Consider the following 16795-nt stretch of genomic DNA (forward strand, 5'->3'; position numbering starts at 1 on the left):
GGAAAATAGAAACGAAAATTGACAAAATTGATTGAGCGCACACACAAGAAGGAAACGCTGTGCTCAGACCCTGAGATTCTCTCCCGCCAGAAAATGTCAACAGTGAAAAGTTAACACCTGTCCTCGCATGACGGCGTCTTCATTTTGCTGCGACAGTTTTTAACTTAAAGCAATTTGCAGGAAGTTTTTATTGCAGCAGCAAGAAACAATTTGTAAATGAAAAAATGTAAACGAAATAAACAGAGCACGAAATGATTTTTGTTTTCTTAAATTAGTACACACACACAAGTAGACAGCACACACAATACTCATAAACAAAAAATAAAATATATAAAATAAATATAAAAAAAAATGCATCATTACGTTACGCGGCCACGTTCATATTTATCCTTCGATGTGGACTTTGAACAGTAAGTGTGTGGCTCGAATACAGTTTCTAACTCTTGTCTAACTATTCCAACTGTGCGCAGCCTTGAGGAGGAGTCTGAGCCGCAGCCAGTGGCCAATTATACGCGGTATGTCTTGCAGTCAGTTATCACTTGCTAACAACTAACTGCTAACTGATTCAGCACACAGCTGCTGGTGCTGGACTACAAGCAGTTTATAGCAGCGCGTCGCATCCAGACCGCTTGGCGTGGCCACAGCACGCGTAAGCTGGGCCGGCAGCGCTGGGAGGCAGCAATTACCATTCAGCGCTGGTGGCGCGGCTTTCAAGTGCGTCAGCGTTTCGCTTGCCGCATGGAGCAGCGACTGCAGCAGGCGCTGCTCGATCACTACAATGAGGCGGCAACCAAAATCCAGGCGCTCTTCCGCGGCTGGTGGGTGCGGCAAACGGTGCACGATATGCACAGCTTGTATCGCATGCAGCTGTGCGCAGCTGAGGAGCTGCTCAGCTGTGTGGCACAGAAGCTGCATTATCTGCTGCGCACCTACAGCATACCCGGCGTATACTCGCTGCGCAACTCGCACTGTCTGTCGCGTGTGGAGAAGCTGTTGAGCAGCATGAACTATCGTTTCCACAACGATCGCATGCGCTTCCAGCAGGCGCGCAAGGCGGCCATAGTGGCAGCTCAGCGGCGGGAGTATAACAACGCCTTCAATCACACCAAGGTGCCCTTTCCGGGTCCCAACTATTTGGGCATATGCGAGCCCGCCTGCGATGAATGGCTGCGCAGCGGCGGCGATATGGACCGTCGCATGTATCAGATTATAGCCGAGTATGAAAAGAGCGCAATGGACAAGCAAGTGGTCAAAGTGCATCGCACTTTGGCAGAGCGTAAGTTCAGCCAAGACAGCGACAGCGACAGCAAAGTTTCTTTTTTCACATAAGTCTGTCTCATACTGTTAGGTAAACTGCGTCGTCATATCGAGGAAGTGCTGTATCGTCAGAGCAAGGAGAAACACGATTTCTGCGGCGATGTTATACGCAGCATGCGCAAGTGGAAGATCTGGCAGGACAATCAGATCACCATTAGTACCAATGTCTTTCGCACGCCTGAGCTGCTGCAGAGTTTCCTCGACGAGGTCTCTGAGCTCTGGGAGGAAATGGAAGGCAACTGCCACTGCGGCACGCCGCTCACAATCTGCCGCTGAGACTCGTACTCGCTTACGCTTAAATTTGTAGTGTCGACTTTAAAAACTGCGCTGGCAACATGTGCATTTGACTGATTACTAATTAACGCTCATTTATTTGCCTTTGTTCCCTTTTTCAGCGCGGAGCTTGGCCGTCTCCCTCCCCCCCTTAACTTAACTGGCAGCTTGGCAGCCGCATTTTTCTTCTGAAGTATTTCCCTTTGTTTGCCGCAGGTATTTAATTTATTTTTGGCCCTGGCCCTGGCCAAGAAAATTCTCTCAGACTCGCACACATGAGCAAATTTTTGAAACTGAATTTTTCGTTAAATCCTTGCATGCTACGAACACAACCTATAAATACTTGACATGGCTACAATACCCACCAAAGTCTCGTCTGTGAACCAAGCTGCAGCCCCAGCCAGGACGTCGTAGTATTCATAGCAAACGTAAAACGTAAAACTGGAAAGGGGCAGCAGGCAAGGGCGTCAAGTAACGTGACTACTGCGTAGGTGGCTCTGCCTGTGGCCAAATTAGATTCACCAGTTTGCCACTTGCTCCTCGTCTAGCATTTGAAGCATTTCTTATAATTAATATGCACGATATGTGGCGTTAAGTTGTGTGAAAATTACTTGTGTGCTGACGTGACAGGGCGCCGAGAGCTGCGATGTTAAAGCTGCTTTCACTTCAGTTGCGTGCAATGCCAGCAGTCAGCGTAGTCAAAGTCCCCTGGCAATTGTTATTCGATTACGCATTGCGTCTAAGCATTCACTAATTAGTTCCTGATGATGGCAACGCACCGCCAACAGCCAGCTATGATATAATAAAAACAAAGAGTGCTAATTAAGAGTGTTGACATTGATGCTCAACAATTTGAATACAAAGATTTTAGGAAAATGAATGCCAGATTAGTATCAAAAGTATAATGGGGAGTCAGTGCTAAGGTTTTTGCTTTGGATAACTTATCTATTTTCATATAATTAAAGTCATGTTAATGAAAATAAAAAGGTCGTACCTAAGCTCATCTAGGAAATTATCCCCAGCAAGTTTTTAAGAAGAATAATTTTGAATGTTAGCTTTGAATGCACTGAAAGGGCCAATTTTAGATATCAGAACCATTGGAACAAGTCCTTGATTTACTAAAGATATTGAGCTTGAAGCCAAACTGAAGTTTCTGCGGTTTGGTTTATTAATAATTCAAGCTCCAACTTTATAAAATATGCAAATTTAGATAGCTTTGATTTATTTTAAAACTTATTCTTTAGAATCTCACAACAAATCTTAAGTTGCAGCTAGAATTATAGTAAATACTGTCAAATGGGCTTATTGTTTTCAATATCATATATAATGTTTCCATATTTTATATATGTGTGAATGTAAATTAAATTACTAACTCAGCGTTAAAAGCTAACTTTAACTTTTCCTCGCTGGCAAGCGTGAAAGTTCCAATTAAAAATTATGACAAAATACTTTTATTAAAAAACGCATAAGGAAATGTTAATTGTTGTAAATTGTAAGAGCAACCGACTTTGTTAAATTGTGCCATTCATTTTCATCAATTGTTGCCGCCTACGCTCCAACGCGTCTGCTAACTGCAGAAAACAAAGTTTTAAGTTTTTAATTAATTTGTTTTGCCATCTTATGCTGTGCTTGCTTTTACTGCAGCTCCTACCCAGCTCCTCACTTGCCGCTTAACCGCAGGCAGGAAGACGAGTATGAAGAAAAAAAAGGTTAAGTGGTTCCATTTGGCAAACATTTAGACAGGCGCGCAGCCATCAATGTGTGCGTGTGTGTGTGTGTGTGTGTGACTGCTTTAATAGGCTTTTGTGTGGAAAATAAATTGATGTGGTGCACCTGCAAAAGCTCCAACAAAGTGCGGGCTGTTTGCGGGCTCTGTGGGCAACCGCAGTAGAACCCAAACCCATGTGAGTTAATTTCAAGTAAATTGTTGAAGATTTGAGCAGTGAGCTAGCAGCTTTATTTCACTTCAGCCATAGTTGGTAAACTCACGCAGTATGTGCGACATGGCAGCGGGATTATCCTGCTGCACCAAGTGGCCAGCACGATAGACCCAGAACATGCTGAAGCCACCGCCACGCTGCTCATAGCCCTCGAGCACGCCATCGATGCGAAAGGCGCGACGCGGCGCTTTAGTGTACTGCAGCTTGCGCTGCCACTGCATGCGGCTGATCCAGTTGACAGTGCCGGGCGTGGCACAGAGCAGATCCAGAATACCCGAGTAGACGCCCACGCGCAGCGGCGTTTCATTGAGCAGGCGTGTAACTAAAGGAAAAGAAATGCATTTTGGAGTAGCTTACGCGACGTATGCGCAATGCTTACCTATGTCAATGGCCGGCTTGAAGATGTCATCGCCCAGCTGAAAGAACACTGTGGCATTCTGCACCATCCACTCGCTCATGTGCGTCAGATTCAGCGCCTGGGTCACATTGCTGAGCATAAAGCTGCGCAGCTTGGGATCCTCGCCATACCGATAGGCATCATCGACATGCACGCGTCGCTGCGTATTGTACAAGAAGACACCGCCTGTGTGCTCTTCAATGACCTCCTGTATTCTGGAGCTCTGCTCCAAGGCAGCCAGCCACTTCTTGTTGTACACCAGCCGCGCAATGTCCGCAGCCACGCGCGCAATTTCGCTGTAGCCACGCTGATCCACAATGCCCAGCTGCAGCAGATACGGCGCATAGCTGAGCGTGCTGTCCAGCGGCGAGGTCCAGGGATTGCCAACGACCACTGAGCGCAGCTGGCAACGCAGCTCGCCACGCTGCTGCGCCAGATAAAGCTCGAGCGCAAACTCGGGCGCCATTTTGCCGCCATAGCTCTCGCTGAAGATGTGCAGCGGCACCAGCTGGAACTCTGGATGCTGGCTCAGAAACGCCTTCATCAGCGTCACCAAGTCCTGCGCTATCTGCTTGTTGTCCTTGGCATATTCACCTTGCGGCTCCACATAGCTGTAGCCCGTGCCCACGGGACTGTCTATGAACAACACATTCATATGCTGCACCCAGTTGTGGGCACGTGGACGACCCTCAATGTCGACGGGGCCCAGCTGCTCGAAGCAGCCGCAGCCAGAGGACGCCACGCCCGGTCCGCCTTGCAGCCAGATGACCAGCGGACGTGCCGTATACTCGCTCACACTCGCCGTTGTATAGTAGAGCCAGTAGAACATATGCGCCCCCTTTCTCACCTCCACATAGCGCCAATCCTGCTCACTGCCGCCAAAGCCACGACGCGCTGCAAATATTTTGTACATTCATTTTGTATTCATCAGCAGCTGGCCAGGCTTACCTTGCACGCAGCTTAAGCATTGCAGCAGCAGCAGCAGTAGCAATATAAAGCCTTTCAAGTTCAGCAGCTGCATTGCCACGCCTACAAATTGTCTAGAAAATCTCGCAGCAAGTCTTTATAGTTCGACACACAAATGCGCACTGACTTTGCCGCAATTTTCCAATCGCTATTTATAACATGAAATTGTTTTGATTCACATAAACAATTGATGATCTTTGGAAATGTGGAAAACAGCTCGGCCAGCTGAGCAAATCAATGAGCTATAAAAGAGTTTTTGATTCCAAGAATATTTTTGATAAACAACATTTAACGCATTTAATTAGAATTCAATATTATTATTATCTTTTTTATCAAAGTGTCGTCATAGGTGAAGCACCTCACTGAAACTTAAGCTATAAAATAAAAAATGAAAATCAAAGCTGACTTACAAATATTATTTATAAAAGTATTCGGTATAAGTCTGTCAAAAAAATAATAATTGAACTTTCCAGAATGTTTAGAGATTAATTCTAAAATCACATTAAACTCAATAAAACTCATTTAGCTTGTTACAGTAGCAGCAAATATTTTTACTTTTTTATAGATATGCTGCTTCAAATGTTATTCAAACAAATCTAAACAGAATTGTAGATTTTAAAATTTATTTGGATTGTTTAAGTTGCGCTAGTGAACATTTAAAGCTTCCTCAGCTCAAGCAGCAGTTTTTCACTTTTCAATAGACAGACTGTTGCTTGCGATTCATTGAAAAGTTAAATTGCTTCATTAGGCTGAACAATAATGTTGACATTGCTCATAAGAAAATATTACTTAGGCATTTCTTTGGCTGCTGAAAAGTAATTAACAAACGCTGTGCATGCAAGTCAAAAACAAGTGGAGTCTGTCCTGGTCCTGGGCTGCGGCTTGTTTGGCAAGTTGGCTGAACGCTTTCAAATGTTTTTGACACTTTGGCAGTGCAGTGTTAATGAGGGCGCCACCTGGCGGCGACTACTGTTGACATCGCTTGTTGCCAAGCAACCGCAACGGGAATCAATTTGCCAGCTCTGGCGCTGGCGCCAAGCAGTGCTAGACTCAAATTATCAGTTGAATGCGTTTTCGATTGTCCATTAGCAGCTCCCCCCACCCCTCACCCACCACACTAACAAAACCCAAACTCCCCACTTTCAGCTTAAGCTTCAACTACAATTGCTGAGCATCAGCAACGCGTCTCGTGCCAAAAGTCATTTTCAAGCAATTGGCTTGGTTGGCGGACTGGCAAAGCAAAAGCCACACACACACACACACACACTTATGCTCGAATAGAGGGGGGGAGTGAGGCAGAATTTGGGCATTGGCATGCACAATAAATTTGCAACAGTGCAAATGGGCAACGACCACGCCCCGCATGCAGATGAAAGCCAAGCGCCCACACACGCTTCACACTCTGATTCAGATCTCCAGCAGATGCAGTCGAGTGCGAAATTGCAAGCAATAACAACAATGCAACGCGCTGAAAACTATGCAACTGCAGCAAGCCAACGCGTACAGTGCTGCACGTAATTATAGATACAACAGCAAAACAATTAATAATTAAAACAAGCAATGCAAAAGCCAAAACAAATATACGCAAGTTGTTAAATAAAAATTAAATAGGACTTTATTTTATTTGAATAGCTTACCTATTCTATATTTGTGTCGCGCACTGTGGTCGCTGAGTGGGCTTTTTGTGGGTGCTAGCAAATGGTTTTTAGCCGCGACAACGAGCCATTGCATTGGATGCTGCTATTTGTGTTTTTGCCATGTGAGCATTGTTTTTGCTCTGTCTGCTCGTTTTTGTCGCTTAAATTACAGTTTTGCATATGCATGTGTAACTTTTAGTTGACGTCATGGCAAAAATATCTAACTGACCAAAAATTCAAGCATATACGATAATAATAAAACGCATTGTTGTTACTCAAATCAAATACACTTTATTTGGCTGCCATCGTTTTTACATTGATTTTGGTTTTTGTTTTAACAGAAGTCACAACTCACACTTACAGAACATTGGCTAAGTAGTAGTACTTAATTAATTAATTAGGTTGTACAGTTTTTCCAAAAAACGAACAATTTAGTACCTAGAAACCACAAGTTGTTAAACAATTACACACATAAGTTTTACAAACCATTTAATAAAACACACACAATAAAAACCACATGACGTAATTTAATTTAATAATTAAATAGGTAGGTTAGCTTAGTGTTAAAGGTTTTCTGTATTTACAAACTTCTTAGGATTTAGGGCATGAAAACGGCTGAGAGTGTAACAAGGATTATGCGATGAGCAAAACATGTTCAAAATTGAGTCTTAGGCTTATGTAATGCTTTTTATATATATGTGTGTATGTATGTGTATGTGTATGGGTGTGAGTTTTAATCTAGAGGGGCAGCTCTGTCTCTCTCTGTCTATGACGCACAACAAACATTCGCTAAACACGTTTAGTTACTGACACAATATTTACTAATTTACGATTTGCTATAAGTATATGATTTTATATAATTGTTCTTAGATGTCTTGCTGAAGTCCAATGCTGATGAAGTGGTGGGCGGGGGCAAGCTCATCACCGTCGCCCGATGTTGTTGTTCAGTCGAGCTGTAAGCATTAGACCCACTAGCAGCATCAATTGGCATCGTTGACTATTAAGTTGGAGTTGCGATGCGGCAGCATCTGTAAAACAATGGAGAGCAAGAAAAACACAGATATTGAGAGCTGATTTTGGTTTGTGGCCAGGGCACCCGCTGGTGAAATTAATCTTTGAATTAATTGCTTGCAGCTTAGCACAGAGCATTAATAAATTGTGCTCTGGCATGGCAACAACAATAGCTAATATGCTGCGTCCGGTCTCAGTTCCTGCATCCTTTTTCACTAACTTTGATTTAATGCGCCAGCGTTTATCATTCTAATGGCGTGCGTGTAATGTAATCTATTCCAATTCCCAGCGGTCTCTTTTCACATTTGTTCATCATAGACTATGTCTACCTTTTGTTTCTGTGTGTGTGTGTGTGTGGACAAAAAGGATTCACACTTACTTTTAGTCTTTAAGAACTGCTCATTAGTCAAGTCATTGTCGCTTGGATGATCGAAGGGATACATGTTCATGTCCGGTGAGCGTCCCGAAGCCAAAATACGTGGACGATCCTCCTCAATAAGCTTCTCGCTCTCCTGTGCATAAATATTATGAATGCGAGCCGAACACTTGAGCTAACAAACAAACCAGAAGTAAGTACAAGTGCTTGCCAACTGAGTACACAACTTACCTTAAGGCGTCCCTTGAAGAAATGATGCGTAGTGACTACAAAATTCAACTCAAGCACTGACGACTCCAAGTGCTCGGCCAGATGTCGCTGCACGTCATAGACACGCAAATAATTTGGTAGCACCTAAAATATATTGCACCTCCATTAGCTTAAATTGTTTGCTAGTTATTCAAAGAGCGCTTGCCTGTATATCGTTTATCCACCAGGTGAGATTGGCAGCGGGCTTTGAGTAGTCAGACGAGCAGTTGCCATTCATAATATCGCCTAGACGATAGCGACTATGTATGCCTGTTATAATGGGCCGCTGGGTGGGCAATTCTGCAAAGTGAGAGACCATAATGTGTTAAAAGTTCTCTGGAATTGGAAGTGGCCGTAACCTACCCACAACTTCCATGTCGGCGGTCACAAGGGAGGTGTCAAATGTGGGCGCGTCTGCGGAGACTTCACAGGCATATTTACCGGAAATCGAGGTGGGCACGTTGCGCAAAAGCACATGACTGGCATTCGATTGTGTGGTCTGCGGCAAAAGAGAGTTTATTATGCAAAATGATTGAAGAATAGCATAAGCGAGTTGAGCGCATTTTTAATTATGATTAAAGTATTATGTTGTGTGATTTACGTAACAAAAATGCGGCTGCAAATGTTCAGTTGCCTCAAATAAATAGCAAGCATGCATAATATGTTGCATACTTTCAGGCTTAACTTAAATTAACGTATATTTTTCTTTAAATATAATTTGTAGCACACTGCAATTGAAGCAAAAAGCAGCAGCTCAGTCTTAATTACAGCAAAGAAAACTTAAATCTATATATATATTCATATGTATAAGTTCGTAATATATTCTTTATCTGAACTGAAGCAACACGTAGCGTGATGACCACAGCAGATTGAACAGAATTTTGCGGGTTTTCGTTTTTTTACGCGTTGTCAGCAAAAGTCAACAATTAAATGCAGAGGAAAATGCACAGACAGTCGGACAGACAGACGGACAGACAGACAACAAGAACAATATGGGGAAAGTGCAGTAAAGCAGTGGCAGCGCCAACTGAAAAGTCAAAAATGTTAATTAAAACTTTTTAACATGCATAAAACAAACACCAATACACACACACAGATACACAGACAGACAATGCTGTCAGCGTTGTTGATGTAGTTGTCGTTAATACCACCGCCTTTTTTACAGAGTCAGCAGCTGCTGGAGCAGCAACAACAATTTGCACTTATTTACAACAATTTACATTGGCCAGCTCGTTCAGTTTAATTTTAATCATCGTCGCCATTGACATGGCATCAGCTTAAACTCACCTCCACATCAATTTCATTCCTTTTGGTGAATATCTTCCAGGCCGGATTCTCTTTGGGCGTATAGCGATAGAACTCGCGCCGGCCTCTGTACCACTTCACCGCATAGAGCGTCTCGTTTTCCAAGTCATAATTGCAGATTAAGAGCGCATTATCGCCGCGCTTAACAGCCGACGGTATGCGAACATTTACATTGCGTAGCCCCACAGCAAGCCCTGCAAACAGAGAGAGAGAGAGAGAGAGAGTGGGAGAGTGAGAGAGAGTGGAATGGGCAGGTGTAAAGCTTGTCATTGTGAGTTAAGCAAGCAAGCAAGCGAGCATTGTCACAAGAGATTTAACATGACAAGTTATTGTAGCTTAATTATGATACCGAGCGGGGGCTTACATTGGATTTTTATGTATTAACATTAAGTTAAAGCTTTTGAAACCACAGTAGTTATGGCTGTGTTTATGATTACAGTAAACAATAAACAGACTTGAAAACAAACACCACACCTTATGCCTGTAAAAGTTCAACTGATTCATTCAGAAACAACAAAGAGAAATCGTGGCCAAAACTAGGTCACAGATCGTCATGAACCTCCAAAAAAAAAAAACACCAACAAAACTGAAAAGACAACAAGCTTTTTGCTTCCATTTACGCCCTATGTTTGAGGCTGGCTCTCCATACACACATACATGCACATATTACACACACATATATATATTTGGGTGTACCCATGCTGATTAAAGCATTTTAGGCCTTCAAGTATGTTTGCTGGGCAGAGTTCAGACGCTGCCTTCGGCGCCCTGAGCGCCTGGCCAAAATTATAAAAATCTTCCTAGTAAAATTAAAATCGAAAGTGAATCTTCTCTCTCGCCGCTGTGGCGAGGGCTCATCATAAATCATAAGGCACCCCAACATAGGAAATTGCGCTGTTGCTAGTTACTAGGGCCACAGGAAATTCGAAATCAACTGCTGTTTGGGCACGTCTATTGTATATAGATCGCTGAGAAGTGAGTTCAATGAACGTGAGACTGCCGCAAGAAAGAAAATACAAAGTGATGACGACACTCCAGACAAATCGGCTGAGCGTTTATTAAAGAAACAGTAGGTGAAATATAGTTGAGTTAAAGATAGTCAGACATAATCTATGTAGTTAATGTTTGACAATAGTTTATAGTTTTTTATATATATACATATATTTTATTTGTTCTAAACAGAATTCGAATGATAGTTGAGTTGAAATACTTAAACAATTTAAATATGAAAAGCTTAGTCTTGGCATAACAATAGTTTATAGTTTATTATATTTGGCTTTTGGCTTAAAATTTATATATAATTTGTTCTATTGTAGAGTAATTTTTATTTTCTAGGCGTATATACAAAAACTATCTACATCCACTATACATATGTATGCTAAACCGGTTATCGCTGTTGACTGGGGGTCGATGGCAACAATTGTATACGACATTTCATGCGCGCGGTGTCCCCAACATATTTATATACACAGGTCTCTGTCAGTCTTACTTCTGGTTAACCTTGAATGCTAATTGTTGTTTCACGTTGATTTTTATGGCACTCGCGCTCAGTACTGAACGGCAGCGAGTTGCTGCTGCTGCTGCTTGTTGTTTTTATATCAACATAAAAAATTTATGCTGTGCCCCCACCTCCCCCCCTGACAGACAGACATACCCAATGCGCGATTAGCGCAGAACTGTGGCGCCTCGACAACGCTGTGCGCCGGTTCAAAATAGTACGAAAAAACTAATCACATACGCTCTGAGTAGTCTAGCCGGCCACTATAGCCAATTGGCCGCACAAATTTGCGTAAACAACAAACAAACTATTTGATTTGCTGAAAACGCGTCAGAGGCAACAGCCATAGAATGGCAATGGGGCCAGTCCAAGCGCTAGACTTTTTAGAAACCGTTGCTGTTCTATTTTGGCCAGGCCAACAGAAGTGCCCGATGCGAGCGCCAGTTTTGCATTTATTGTACACACAAAGGAAACCTTGAAGCCAGCGCTGCTGGCTGATCGGACTGGAAAACCTTGGAAAAACAACAGCGCAGCACAATAATCGACGTCGTTATCCGACAGACAAACCTTTAGTATATATACTTGCATATATGTATATTGTATAGGCAGAGATGTATTTATGTACTTGGTATGGAAGCTGTGGATTATATAAACGCTTTTGTTAAGCTGAAGATTTGCCAAGGGCTAAAGAATATTTATCTAATATTTATTAAGTTTATAAGCTGCTCTGAATAAGGTTATCTTAATTGCATATAGACTTAATTAAATCTATGATCGTACATGCTCATCCATCATATTATTAATTCAGTTCAAACTATATTAATTGCTGTTTTCTATAAACATAATTAAGCTTGTGCTCCCTTGTTTAACTTTGCCTTGACACTTTTACACGTAAAGCATGGGCGTATACAGTATTCAAATTGTAAAGGGTAAATGCTTTATATAGCATAAGTATAAAATAACATCAAACATTTTCTTAGAATACAATCAATTAACAAATATTTAATCCATGTCACGCTCCCAATATTTATATTGGCATCTTTCCTTAGCACAGCTGCCAACGCCACTGAGCATTAATACACACACACACACACACACACACACAAATGTATTTGTATCTGTTTATTTAAATGCTCTGTGGTTGCTGCCCATCGATTGTTTAAGTTTTCAAAACCAACCTAAACTGAAGCAACAACAGCAACAGCAACAGCAACAACAACAACAACAGCAACAGTAGGGCGGAAAGAAAGACAAAAACGAGGTCAGCAAGTGAGCAGCGGGCAACTAAAATGTGGAGTCAAGTGACAGCAGCAACTGCTTTTTATGCTCGCCTGCTATTTGCTGCCTGTATATTATCGATCATGTTTTAAAAGCGAAAGTGAAGACACCAAGCAGCAACAACAGCGACAACGACAACGACAACGACGACAACAGTGACGCCGGCGATGACAACAGCAACAGTTGAGGCCAGCGAGCTGTACGTTGGCGTTGGTGAATGAAGGGGGGGCGTTGGTGAAGAAACTTTTGCTTGCCAACCGAAATATACAGTCGCTGCCTTATACAATGCGATACGATAATTGTACGCACGACTGGCCCTCAAAATTTTTGTCGCTATTAAAGTTCCAAGCTTGTTGGTTGGTTGGTTGACTGGCTGGCTGGCTGCTCTCATGCTGTTGTGTTGTCTGTTCGCCTAGTCGGTAAACAAAGCAAGCTATCGATTTCTACATAAAAAACGAGAGTGACGATGTGCCGCGTCCCTGAGCACCAGGGCTAGGGCCCTGGCCGCACTGCTTAACCCAGTTTTTGGTCGAGGGCGAACGCTTTGCATTGACCCCAGCGCAAGGTTCAATGCGCCGCTATGGAGACCAAGGCGAATGACCCCGAACAGTTTCACGTTCAGGGACCGCCCCTGACCCACCTGCGGCAACGGCAACGCACATCAGCATGATCATCAGTGTCGCCTATTGAAAGAAAAATCAGATGCCTGTTGCATGTAACAGGCACGCAGCCGCGTTCAGCAGTCACCAAGTCAAAAGTAAAACGAGATCACAAGCGTTTACAGTTGGTTTTTCGGCAGTTCAACGACCGTCACACACGAAAGTTTGAGAGTTCATTGGCCGCAGTCACAAACGAAATGAGAGCGTGATACGCGTCTGATGGCGCTGACGTCAGCAGCGATCGTCGTCGTCGTCGTCGCGAGAGCGCAGGCGGAGAGAGCAAACATAGAGCGAGAGAGAGAGCGCGAACGTGCGCGAGCGTTTGGACTCGAGTGTTAATACGTAAAATGCGGTTGGGTTGATCGATGCGTAAACAACTCAAAGCGAAGAATTTAATTTACATTTGTAAATATGCATGCTACAATTGTTAAAATAATAAAATAAGTTAACATTTTTACAGAAGTTCGTAATTTTCATGTCAAATATTTTAGTTATTTAGCTAATAAATATTAAATATATTAGTTTAATAATGAAATCTGTGTTGTTCTATATTAAGATAAAGTAATTTATTTATTTTGCTAAGAGCCCATATATTTTTATAAATATTTTGTTGCCCACTCTAACCAACATTTAACAATAATTTTTTTGTTTAATACGAAATCATAAACTTTTTGTAACAAGCGCACAGCAAGCGCTTGAAAGTTGTTTGTCGAATGCATTTGACTCACAACTGTGCGCCAGTGGGTGGAGTAGAGAGGCGAGGCCAGCGGAAAAGCCACTGGAGGCTCGCCGATAAGCAAATGACACACGCGCCAGCCCCAGTTGGCATTGAGCTGTTGGAGAAGGTGAGCAGATATTTGCTATGTATAAAATATGAGTGTGGATGAACTTGAAGTACTGTCAAATGAGAATCTTTACATTAAGCTTTGCTACTTTGTAGGCTTGTATATTTTTACTATTGTGGCGTAAGTTGCATAAATCACAAAGCACTCTCGATTTCGTTGAACCTTTGTGGCAAATACAACGCGAAGCATTTATCCAAATTCACAGGCGAGCAGTTTTTGAGTAGACGTGTCTATGTGTGTCTTGGTTGTGTCAATTTTTTGGATAAAAAGTGATTTCAATGCGTAAGTTTGTTTGCATACACTTGAAGAAAGTCGTGATAGCTATGTGTATAATATTTTAAATTCAAAGTAAATGCAGCAAGCAGACACAAGCACTATTGATAAATTAATTTATTTAATGTTTTATGCTATTCATTTTTGTAAATATTTTGTACAGTGTATTCATTTAAACAAATGAGTCCACAGCTCTACGAAGTATTTCAAATCAACGTATAAACAAATTAGCCCCGCGCAAATAGCAGATAAATAAATACCCACATACATACGAACATAAACAGAAACACATGCATAGACATTTGTAGCTATGCATGTGTGTATAATGTTTGTACATCATATAAAGTATCCGCTTAGTGTGGCCCAGCAGCGAAATTCATTACGAGCAGCGTGTGTGGGGAAAGCTGTTCGCCTATTCGAATTAGTACAAAATAATACCGTATTTCCTAGAGTTTTACGGATTCACCGTTACGCCGTATCAGCGTGCACACATTTCAACGTATGCTGAGGGCATTTCAAGAGTCAGACAGAGAAATTGATCGTGTGAGCGAGATGGCAGTACACATTGTATAAATACGAATCGTTTGTATTTGTTGATCAGACCAGCAATTTATGGGTCCCGGGCATTGGATTATGGCAAACGGAAAGACACAGCTTTTATAACCAAAGTTCTTAACAAAATGCAGGCAGCAGCAACAAAGTTTGTTCGTTGTGAGTGGTGAGCACGCCATATAAATATTTTTATTTTGTTTATAAAATTTAACAACAGAGAGCGTAAAAAAGTTTAAAACATTTTAAATAGTTTGCTAATTGAACAGGCGATCAGCAAGCGGCGACCAGCTGCCAACCAAAACAATTTTTGTTTTTGGGTAAAAGTTATGCGCTGCCGCTCGCTGAGCAGTTGTTGATAAGCAGCGGGAAGCGGACAGCGGGCAACGGGCAGTGCGGGCGAGTCGAGGCGAAGCGTTTTCTGATTCACGCGCTACACTAAACTGGGTCAATGGCGAGAGTGAAGCAAGAGAGAGTGCGAGAGAAAGAGAGGGGCGGAGAGTAAATGAGGTTTATGTGAACAAGTGGGAGGCGTTCATTGCTGTGTACATAAGCAATTATAAATGTTGTATATAAGCTAAATCACACACACATGAACATGTGTGTACATGGGTGCTGATAATTGCTTTACCGATAAACTAACAATGAACTCAGTATAAACTATCTTAAAGATTAGAAAAGCAAACTGTAATAATATACAAGCGTCATCCGTAAATAAGGAAGTGATTGGGCCTAGAGGCAATTCTATGATAGTGACTTATGCTAATGTGAGTTATAACTAACTACTCTCAAATAAATAATATAAAAAATAAATTACAATATGCGCGTCGAATAGATTTAAAAAAAAGCAAGCGGGCAGCTAATTTTGCTACTTTGATAATTACAATAATTATTATTGTATATTTTATTAAATTCTATTACGATTATTAATATAATAACACCTGTGGGTACATTAATTTCTGATGCCTAAGCTTGGTAATAGTTCAAATCGATGTTGAGCGGACCCAGCTTGCTAAATATCCAAGGCATAAACTCAGCCGTATTCACAAACAGTGCTGGATATTTTTCGCCCTGGCCGCACCTAATGCCAGCAATAAGTATGCCAGCTTGGACATATCTATTGGGTGCAGCTTGCATGGGACAGAGCAGCGCTTCGCCGCCATTCGACACGCAGGAATCGATTTGATCGTTGTTAAGCGCACACAAATGACGCTCGTCCAACTGCTTTTCAGCATTAAGATATGTGAGAGGTAAACGTTGACTGCATGCACTTTTCGAGAGCATAGCAAAGTCAGTCTGCTGCAGTATGCCAGTTGGCATGTAGTTGTCTTCTTTAAGCTGCTGCCACGCTGTAGTTTTGCAGGCAGTTGGATCAAACTGCATTCCTGGACTTGGCAGACAAATGGTGCGAATATTTGGTTGGCTGGAGTAACTCATATTTAGCACAAGTAATGCAATATTATTTTGCAGTGTAGCAGTCCAGAATTGCTCGTGTAGAAAAGATTTGCTAACAGCACGAGTCAGCTCTGGCAGCGACTCATTCTTTTTTTCAATATCCCATTCTCCAGCTACAATGCGCAAGTTTCTATTCTCATGATCCTTGATTATGTGTGCTGCAGTCAGAACTATATTGGGCGCTATCAGTGAGCCAGCGCCTATGAATTCCTTCTTGTCGTATATGGCCACCATCCAGGCGTACTCAGAAAATTGTGTGTCATGCTCATTAGCTCGCTGTTGCTGTTGCTGTAGCCACAGCCAGCGTAAGGCTCGGGCGGCTGTAAAGTAAAGCAGCTTTGATTTAAATACTCAACTCGAGCTTAGTTAAATACCTCATCATTAGGCTGCAGTATATCTATAATTTCTTCCGCACTTGACTCTGAGCTTTCCTGTATGTGAGTAGGCTTCACTTCTTCTGTCACAACCTCTTCATCTACTACTGACTCGAGTGAACTTAAGTCACTGATATCTATAATTTCTGCCTTAGTCAGATAATTGCCTAGCAGCAGACTAACTGCTATATAATATATCAGCGACATGTTTCCGCTTAGCCAGTACAAAATATACTGCTCTTAATATGAGCGATCGGTTTCAACTTTGTGTTGCATTTGAGTCATAAGGCGTAAGTCATCGAATATGATTTATATTTAATTTAATATAAATAAAGCAAGCTGCGGTATTCTGTAACAGCTCATTGGATTTTAAGTATGAATCTAAAAATCAGT

At 42.1% G+C, this 16795-nt stretch overlaps 3 protein-coding genes across 3 annotated transcripts in view; 1 reads left to right on the plus strand and 2 right to left on the minus strand.

Moving 5' to 3' along the window:
* Positions 1-287: 287 nt before the first annotated feature.
* Positions 288-1671, plus strand: LOC108602246 (CG13544). Its single transcript, XM_017993233.2, has 4 exons — positions 288-410; positions 471-515; positions 570-1276; positions 1349-1671. The coding sequence occupies exons 1-4, from the start codon at positions 352-354 to the stop codon at positions 1591-1593; spliced, it is 1056 nt and encodes a 351-aa protein (XP_017848722.1). The 5' UTR covers positions 288-351; the 3' UTR covers positions 1594-1671.
* A 1797-nt stretch (positions 1672-3468) lies between these two features.
* Positions 3469-5006, minus strand: LOC108603243 (retinoid-inducible serine carboxypeptidase). The gene is made up of 3 exons (XM_017993155.2): positions 4876-5006; positions 3910-4821; positions 3469-3852 (listed from the first exon to the last, which is right to left on the minus strand). Exons 1-3 carry the CDS (start codon positions 4946-4948, stop codon positions 3557-3559), a joined length of 1281 nt encoding a protein of 426 aa, XP_017848644.2. The 5' UTR covers positions 4949-5006; the 3' UTR covers positions 3469-3556.
* A 1804-nt stretch (positions 5007-6810) lies between these two features.
* The window catches only part of LOC108608330 (beat-Ib), a 35578-nt gene continuing 25593 nt past the window's right edge, over positions 6811-16795 (minus strand). Inside the window, exons 2-7 of the mRNA XM_033294855.1 lie at positions 9454-9665; positions 8530-8665; positions 8333-8466; positions 8149-8271; positions 7921-8092; positions 6811-7558 (exon numbers count right to left, since the gene is read on the minus strand). Of these exons, the coding sequence (XP_033150746.1) occupies positions 7452-7558; positions 7921-8092; positions 8149-8271; positions 8333-8466; positions 8530-8665; positions 9454-9665 (884 nt within the window). The 3' untranslated portion in view covers positions 6811-7451. The remainder of the gene's footprint in view (positions 7559-7920; positions 8093-8148; positions 8272-8332; positions 8467-8529; positions 8666-9453; positions 9666-16795) is intronic.

Source organism: Drosophila busckii, unplaced genomic scaffold, assembly GCF_011750605.1.
Source record: "Drosophila busckii strain San Diego stock center, stock number 13000-0081.31 unplaced genomic scaffold, ASM1175060v1 hic_scaffold_52, whole genome shotgun sequence".
NCBI lineage: Eukaryota > Metazoa > Arthropoda > Insecta > Diptera > Drosophilidae > Drosophila > Drosophila busckii.